The following is a 9,164-nucleotide window of genomic DNA, read 5'->3' as shown; positions in this document are numbered from 1 at the left end:
CCGTTCATTGAGGAGGAGTGCCACAATCTTGCATTACTACGGCAGCCCGAACGGGTCATTTGCGGCCGTAGCTGCGCAGAGACCCCAGCGCGTGTTTATTCTGTGAGCAGTGTCACGGTAAATTACATGGAGACTCGACTGACATGATCGATTATCACACTTTAAATAACGCAAAAGGAACAAATATGCTGTTATAACCATATAACTATAGAAGAATATAACTTATAGAATGCTCTTCACTGTGATTGAATGACCATATCAGTTCAGCACTGGCAGATTAACCTGCTACACTGTTTCGTGGCAGTTCCCAGTACAAATTATTATTTTTTCTTCTTGAATGCTTAAACCTTCAATCTATTTTAAATGTTTTTTCTATTATACATAAAACATGGGTTTATGGGATTTTAAAATGATTGCATAATCTGCTTTAACACAGATACAGTTACACTTTTTTTACTGCAGTTGTTTGCCCATCTGAGACAGGTAGTGAAAAGCTGGTCAGGTTTCACTTGTCTGATAGTGGGTTAGGGGGTCCCCTGGTGGTGTAGGCCCCACACCAACCTACAAATGACCGCATTTAATTTTACAGTGCAGCACAAAAAGTGAAATGAAGCATTAATGAAGTAATGCTTTATTAATGCTGTGTATAAGTGCGTATTCATCCTTTTCAGCCAACGTCTTTTGTGACAGATAGGGACACTATGGCAAGCGGATTTAACATATATAAGATAGACAGAATTCACATTACAGATATCCGCCAAATATTTCTGCCCAGTCAAAACTGTAATTTGAGTTATTCACAACTACGTTTTGACAGATATGTAATAAATGCTAATGGAACTAATGACGTCATTTAAGATACCCGTATTTGAATTGCGGATAGTGAAAATGTAATTGTAGATATTTTAAAAAACAATTCTTCCTAGTCATAATACAGTTGTGGATATCTTCAATTATAATTCTGACATGTCACAATGTAATTTGGACTAGTTTAAATGCTATTTTACATATATAAGATGCAATTATAATTTAAAATCCTTAAATGTTAATAAGGCTTGCCAAAGGGACACGGTAAACTGGATTCACGAGCTTTCTAATGGAGGTGAAACCAAAAACCCTTTCACAGACCAGACTACCTGGGAGGAGAGAGAAGCGCTCTGACGTCACACGGCCTTGTCGCTGACACATCATTAGCTGCGTTCAGGCATCATCTGAAGCTCGGAAAAATGACAACAACAGATTTGCCAACCATTACCAGGGCGTGTTTGCGAATAATGCCACGTTGGACGGGCTGTGGCTCATTACAAGAAGGTTTATTATACAGGATTTGACTTCAATCATGATTTCCTTTAGCCCAAAATGTCTGTAGATGGAAATGAACAAAAAGCTGAGTTAAATGAAATGCGTGGCAGCGTTGACCAAAGAACCGGTTGTTCTTCACGAAGTCGTGACATTTACGACCGCACGCGAACGCCTCAAGAGCCACAGCAGGTTTCACGGAGGGGGAAGAAAATCCTCATTTGAGCTTTGTCTCTAACAACATTTATTGGGCATATATTTAAATCGCGATCCGGTAGATTAGCAACTATTTATATATTTATCTAAACCGGTAACATCAGGGTGATACAGCCTTTCACAATGCTTCAGTCTTTAGCCAGCAATTCGTGCGTGCGGCTGATACAGAATCACAAATCGACGTGGTACTTCGTGTCTCTAGTCTTGGGGTATCTCCTCTATCTCGTATTCGGCGCCGTCGTCTTTTCGTCGGTCGAGCTGCCGTACGAGGACCTCCTGCGCCAGGAGCTGAGGGCCATCAAGAAGCAGTTCCTCGTGGAGAACGAGTGTCTAACCGAGGAGCGTCTGGAGCGCTTCCTCAACAAAGCCCTGGACGCCAGCAACTACGGGGTGTCCATCCTCAACAACGCCTCGGCCAACTGGAACTGGGACTTCACCTCCGCGCTCTTCTTCGCCAGCACCGTGCTGTCCACCACAGGTGAGTCAGGTGGAGGCTCCCCGCAGAGCGCAGGTGATGCTGCGGCAGAACCGGCCGGAACGCCCGAACCGGGTCATTCGGGCAGAAATAGACGCAGAAAAGTCCCTTCGTCCGTGTGACATGTTTTATTACACATGTGTAGACCGCACAAACCAAGCCTGTTAACACAGAGTGTGGGCTTTGGTGGGTACTGTATAGCCACATGCTAGCTCACCTTTATATTATAGTGTTTATTGAAGGATTTTGCTCAGACTATACAAATATTTGCAGCTTCAGCCTAAAATTTCAGTTTCTCTGCTCAGATGCATTTTGCCTGTGTAATTATTCAGCCCCCTCTCATCTTGTTTCTCCTCTACTTCTTTACTTCTGCTTCTCTAAACAGATAGTTTTCATTTCTGCCTATAGGTATTATTTCCGACCGTTTTCCCACAGCCTGGTTCAATAAAGGAGAACTGTAGACTGGCCGCGTGGCAGGCGTTACCTGTCAGACACACAAAAGTCTGTCTCCTGTTCATGGAAAAGTCAGTTGATAGTTAAACAAAGGCTTTACCTCCATCAAATAGAGGCCAGATCCTTTGTTGGAGCTGTTTGGCTTTTTTCTTTGTTTTATCTCAGAATTTAAGTCGTAAATGTGCTCAAAGGTCAGTTAATAAACACATCACCATCGTTATCTATATTATAATTACACTTTTACTTTTTTTTTTGTTTTCCCGAAGGCTATGGTCACACAGCGCCGCTGTCAGATGGCGGCAAGGCCTTCTGCATCATCTATTCTGTCATCGGCATCCCCTTCACCCTCCTCTTCCTCACGGCCGTGGTGCAGCGGATAATGGTGTTCAGCACACGCAGGCCCATCACGTACATCCACACACGCTGGGGCCTGTCCAAGCCGCTGGTGGCCATCGTCCACGCCACGCTGCTGGCCCTGCTGGCCGTCTCGTGCTTCTTCCTCATCCCGGCCGCTATCTTCTCGGCACTGGAGGAGAACTGGAATTTCCTGGAGTCCTTCTACTTCTGCTTCATTTCTCTCAGCACCATCGGCCTGGGAGACTACGTGCCAGGAGAGGCGGCCAACCAGAGGTTTAGGGAGCTATACAAAGTGGGCATCACTGGTGAGTGTTTATTGGTGTGTCGTGAACAAAAGTAATCGATCCTCTGTCAGCGTCAAATACAATAATACACTTAGCTCATTCAGTAGCAACCAGGTAACCAGCAGTGTTTACATCTGTTACACCATTCTCATTATCTCAAATGTTTCCTGTTACAAAGAGGATATTACTACTTCCTCTCTTTGCACCGCAGCGCAGCATGGCTCAGTGAGCTGCTTCATGGCTCACTGAGCCATGAAGCAGTTTCGACGGGAATCCACACAAATCCAATAAATTATGGGACATGCAGCCTGGTCGCGGTCTCCGTATGTTCCAGTCCTTAGAAACAGTATCAGTGTTTTTATGATTTACTGTTGTGGGAATATCACATATAGCTGGTTGTATAATGGTGAACTTCGAACTGTGGCCGAGTGATACATCTCTCTCAAGTCAGCTCTTGACCTGTTTAGTGAGAATGTTAAAATAACGGAAATATATTATTCAAAATGACAGCTACACAGACAGTATTCAGATATGAAACATTTCATACACTAAAACATTTACAAACCATTTACTAAGCATGACTAATAATAATCATAGTGGTTACAAATCAGTTGTTAAGTTGTTTAATGCAGCTGATGAATCAAACATTTTAGATGTATTAGAATTGATTGAAACAAATTGAGCAGCACTGCAAAATGCAGATATGTGCAGCCTTGACCACAGTTTGCATGTTAGTGAGCTGATATTTTGAAGCGATATTGACCAGCCACACGAAGCACAGCACGCAGTTCAGATTAAAAATGAGGCCAGAGCCTGGCGGAGAGCAGCTCGGCTCATTGCGTTAGCAGGCGGACACGTGCAGCACGGCGCCAGGGCAGGGGCAACTGGAAGGAACCCACGTCTCATCTTGAGAAGCTGTGGGCGTGCGTGAATATTGATCACCGCTCCAGCAAATTGTCAACTCCGCGTGGGTGCGCAGCATTTAACAGCCAGAGGAACGTCACTCAGTAGTCACCATGTGTCGGTCTGTGGGAGGACAGGAAGCCGTGGCACACTGTTTGTGTTTGGACAAATATGTCCAACTTCCGTTGGAACGTTACATATCACAAGGTGACATCACTGCTGCCAAAATCAGAATTTGGAGCACTGAAGCAGAACAGTTTGTGGCAGATGATAAACAGGTCTGTGGTTGTGCTTCGCTTTGTGTTTTTGTGTTTTGGGCCCTGCCAGTGCTACTGGTGAGAGGCACCTATTTACCTTTAAGGTGTGTAACAATTCAGCACACTCTATCCTCATTAATCCAGTCCAAACAAAGGGCTGTTGAGTAATGCAATACAGTAACACATAGTGTTTTCTGCACTTGCCTTGATTATTTTAAATGTATCTGCTATAAAAATAGGTAAGAAAAATAAGTCATGTCTCCTATTAGAAATACTAATAGTGCCAATGCTTTTGGATTCTCCTTCCCTGATGCTGATGCTCTACCTACTACAGAGCTATCCTCCAAATGCTACCAGAAGCTAATATACGATGAACTAATATTTATGTCTGAATAGGTGATTTGCAGCTCTAACTAAACCTGCTACCATTGTTGTGCTCATGAACCCACTCTCTGTTCCCATTAGCCTAACTAACCGCTGCCCTCTGCTGTTAGTGTCTTTAAATGACAAGCAAACAAGTGTTCCTGTATAAATCCATCAGCTGCTGCAGCTACATTAGGTTAAAAATACAAAAAAAGTACAGTCCACCCTGTGGCTGATTGCTCATATTGCTCTTTCTCTCTGTGTAGTGTACCTGATCCTGGGCCTGATCGTAATGCTGGTGGTGCTGGAGACCTTCTGTGAGCTGCAGCAGCTGAAGCAGCTGAGGAAGATGTTCTACCTGAAGAAGGAGAAGCCGCAGGACCGCCTCGCCATTCTGGAGCACGATCACCTGTCGTTCACAACGGTGTCCTGCGCAGCTGCTGGCCAGAATGACGGCAAGACTCAGCCGTTCGTCAGCGTCCCCACTCTGGCCTCTCCCAACGACGACCCCATGATCCAGTAGGGTAAAGCAGGCAAGAGTCAAAGTAGACGGAAGGAGCTTTATGCAAAAGCCAATTCTAATACTAGTGGATAAAACGTGCACAATATAGTATATCGAGTAGCAGCATAAAAACGTATCTACATAATAAGGGAGAACATAAAAGCTTCAAAAGGGATGATGAATTCAAAGTCAGTAAGAAAAGAAAAGCCTCTGCTGTATTTATAACTCAACCGAGCTGAACTCCCTCAAACCGTCCGTTATCTATTAAATATGTAGGGACATTTCAGAAGTAATTGGTCTTTTATGGCTCAAACCCTGTAGTTTGTCACGAATAATAAAGCCTGTAAGTATTTTCATCATAGGTACATACTGAAGTCACATAGTTGTTTTGAGGTGTATAGTACTGTACCGTGCCGCTGAGAATTAAAACACCTCTCAAAGATGAGCCAAACTCCAGCGAGCTTCATCATATTTAGTTTCTTATGTAATAACAGAAGAGGGTCCAAGGACCAATCTGTGTTTGTTGGCACGCCGAGGGGTTGTGTAAACTCTGCACTGCTACTAGATACTTCCTCTTAGCGACGTATTTAAACATTCAGGGGCTTGTGGCTGAGTCAAGCTGCAGCCGTGAAAGAACAGGCTGTCCGTAGGAATGAAAGCCCTCTAATAAGTGCACAAGTGCGCATTGATATTATAGCCCTGTTAGACTGTGGCTTGACAGTCTGTATTTAGCGTCTTGGCTCATCTTTAGAAAGGCGTAAAAGATTCCGGATGCACGTCACATTTTTTTTTCATGGGCTATAAGCATTTCTTCATCTTTTTGCAGTGCTGTTTCAATTTCTCTGAGCACTATAATTTATTAATATGTCTGAACGTGCACTGGACTGTTTGAAAGGGACATACGGCTAGTCCGTTTAAAAGGGAGGCACAGAAGGCTGGACGTTGGGTTTTAGTTAATGGTACTGTTGATGAAGAAGCAGAGCAATGGAGCGAAGTGGAAATAAACCTGCTCAGGAACTGAAAAGTCTGAAAGGACGAAAGGGGCGAAAGGGAACTGGAGATAATTAATGAGAATGACGTTAAACTTACTTGTTCCGAATGATCTGTAAAAACTTTAATCGTACTCTAAACGGGAAAAGAACAGAAAGTGTTTTGTTCCGCCTCTAATTTATGGTATTTACATCATTTGAGTGAAGAAATGTATGTTTTCAGAGAAATGTTTACAAGCTTTACTGTACTAGTAATGAGGCAAACTTGAAACCTGCAGCTAAAACCTCCAAGTTCTGACTAATAGCATCACTTTTGAATTGGTTCAGACAAACATGTTTGTTGCTGAGGGTTCAAATGTGCTGACAGGAGAAAATAATGTAACTCACTTTCTGTCTCTAATCTTAATTACCACATACAGTAACTGACTGTGCATTTATTGTTTCTGCTACGTCACCACATAATGACACAGTGCAGCTTTTTTTAAGAGTCTTGAATGTTTTTGAATGTTCATGCTACAGCGACCACATTGCAGCTCTACGACTCTCTGCTGTCATACTTTAGCGTGGGACCGTGTGTACATATGTAAATGAGGTGTCATGACCGCACCATCACCTTTACCTGTGTGATTCGTGCTACTCATTGATCTACAATACTGTTTCCGATTGATGGGTGAGGCTGCGGTTCTCGTTTGTCACCAGCGTGGGCCTTCATGGAAACTGTGAACCACTGTTCGTCTTATCTTCTGGGAAGAAGAACTTGAAATTTGCCAAGTTGCGTTTTGTAGGTACATTAAACAGACAGACATCGCAGCGCTGAGCTTTCAGCTTTCCTGTTTACAGCAGCGCTTGTCATCATGCACACGGGGTTTGTCCTGAAGACGAGAGCTGGTGAAGTAGCTTTAGTTCTGTTCAGGGACTAAACTTTGCGTCGAGCGTTACACATGGAAGCACACTGACCTTATTTATTTATGCTGATGAAACTTGTATTCAATATATTGAATCTTAGATTAATGTATAGACATTAGATTCACGTTCTCAGTAAAACGAAACAGCAAGGTTTCATGCACAAGTTCAACACACGTAAGTTGCTCCATGAAATGTAAAATATCAGTGTGTCTTAAATAAAGTGTTGGTTTCTTATTACTTATTCTGTCTTATTAATTATTTTATTTCTCTATATTATCCAGAGCTGATACTCTACATGTGTTTCATGCTGATAAGTACTGAACTAGTTGGTGATGAACGGCCATAAAAGCATTAAATATGTAAATAGTCTGTACGTTTACCACAGAATTATGTTTGCAGATGAGTCAAGCAGTGATGACTGGAGTTCATTTTTTATTTAACCACAAAGAACAGTGATTTGCACATCAGACTCTTTAAATGTGACACTTCATAGCTGATATTTTCAGCCTTTCAAAGGCAGTTTTATTATGAGAACGCAACACAAAGCTTTAGAATCTGCAGGATATATATAGAAGCTAGAATCCAATAACAGCTGCACAGAGCCCTCATTTAGAATTCATTTAGAATAGATTGTGCATTTTATCTCCACAGTATTATTTTTATGGTTATGAGAGGTAATATTCAGAAGCTGTATTTTATATTGTGTGAACCTGTGACATGGGGGCATCTCTCACGACGGAGCAGCTGAGCAACAAGCATGTTATCAGGTTGAAACACCTGAATAAAGATGAGGGGAGGCAGCTCCCGGCACAGTATTTATGAGGTGCACATTGTGAGAACACAGTTGCCTCCAGCTCCTCAGTAAGTGGGGGAAAAATTGTTTTATATTTCTCCATATTCAGAGGCTGAGGAACATTGAAGACATTAATTTAACAAGTCACAGTAATCCAATCAGAATCCGCTTATTATGTTACATTCTGTGACTTTCTGGAAGGTATAGTTCTGAAAATGCAATTACAGGTCAGACCTAAAAGGCAGCGCCTCAGCTAAAAGCCACTTTGTGATTCCTTGCTCTCGTTCGCTATGCACCCTATCATTTGTATAAAGATGTGACCAGCTGCATTTTAAACGCGGCTCTTCCCAGCATTGCTTTTGCTCAAAACCAATTCTTTTAACAGAAGCAAATTTGCCTGCATTTTACTGTATGACACCGAACGTGTGGCTCTTTGCCACAGGTACCTGCAGATTTCTGATTTATTCTGACTTAACACTGCCCCCTTGTGGCCAATCTATAGCCTGCTGAATGTATGTTTCTGCTTTTAAATTGTCCCCACTCAATTGTAGACATAATGCGACCGTCAGTGGATGCAGCCGGCCTGTCAGTCAGCCGTGTACTGGGGCAGAACAGAACAAGCCCCAAAGGCCCGGTTCTACACACTGGACTGAAATACACCAGCCACATCTTGTCATTAATATTGCTATTTGATCTCCCCCCCCTTTCATCATTTATATGCACAGAGGAAACTGTCTCTGCTGTGAAGATGGGTTTAGCCTGATGCTTAAACCCTGAATGGTTTAATCTCTGCGGTGAAGCGAGTGCTGAACAATCAGCGTTTGTCTCGGGCTGCACGGTTGTACAAATTTGCGACAGCGCGTGGTGGATGCATCAAACGCCCACAGTTCTCCAGCAAAGAGTCACAGACACGACGCCAGTGGTTGAGGCACTGGTGCAGGGGGGTCATCCAGGACAGGGGGTGGGCTGTGGCGGACGGAGGCATCCGCCCTATAGCACCGCTTTGTGATGCTGGAGCAACTCTATTTATATCCTGCCACACACACACACACACACACACACACACACACACACACACACACACACACACACACACACACACACACACGTTGGGACCGTGGGAATGCAGGAGGCCTCAAGCACAAATATTCCCTCCTGCTAAATCTGTAACTGCTCTCATTTGCCACTTCCACCGCAGCGCTTTCATTCGGCTTGTTCAAAAAGAGGGCGGGTGATTTTTAGTTACTGGGCCTGAAACTGAATAAACAACAAAAGAAAGTACCTTTAAATATACACAGCAAAGCCATAGAGTGGCAGGATTACGCACTGCTCCAGTGGACTCTGTGTGGAAGGTGTACGAGGTGTAA

At 43.3% G+C, this 9,164-nt stretch overlaps 1 protein-coding gene across 1 annotated transcript; it reads left to right on the top strand.

The window, feature by feature from the left end:
* The first annotated feature begins 42 nt into the window (after positions 1-42).
* LOC114841766 (potassium channel subfamily K member 1) lies at positions 43-7,245 on the top strand. The gene is made up of 3 exons (XM_029126893.3): positions 43-1,993; positions 2,710-3,105; positions 4,874-7,245. The coding sequence occupies exons 1-3, from the start codon at positions 1,639-1,641 to the stop codon at positions 5,128-5,130; spliced, it is 1,008 nt and encodes a 335-aa protein (XP_028982726.1). The 5' UTR covers positions 43-1,638; the 3' UTR covers positions 5,131-7,245.
* Positions 7,246-9,164: the final 1,919 nt, after the last annotated feature.

Source organism: Betta splendens, chromosome 15, assembly GCF_900634795.4.
Source record: "Betta splendens chromosome 15, fBetSpl5.4, whole genome shotgun sequence".
NCBI classification, from domain to species: Eukaryota; Metazoa; Chordata; class Actinopteri; order Anabantiformes; family Osphronemidae; genus Betta; species Betta splendens.
This window is presented reverse-complemented; position numbering and strand designations above follow the sequence as displayed.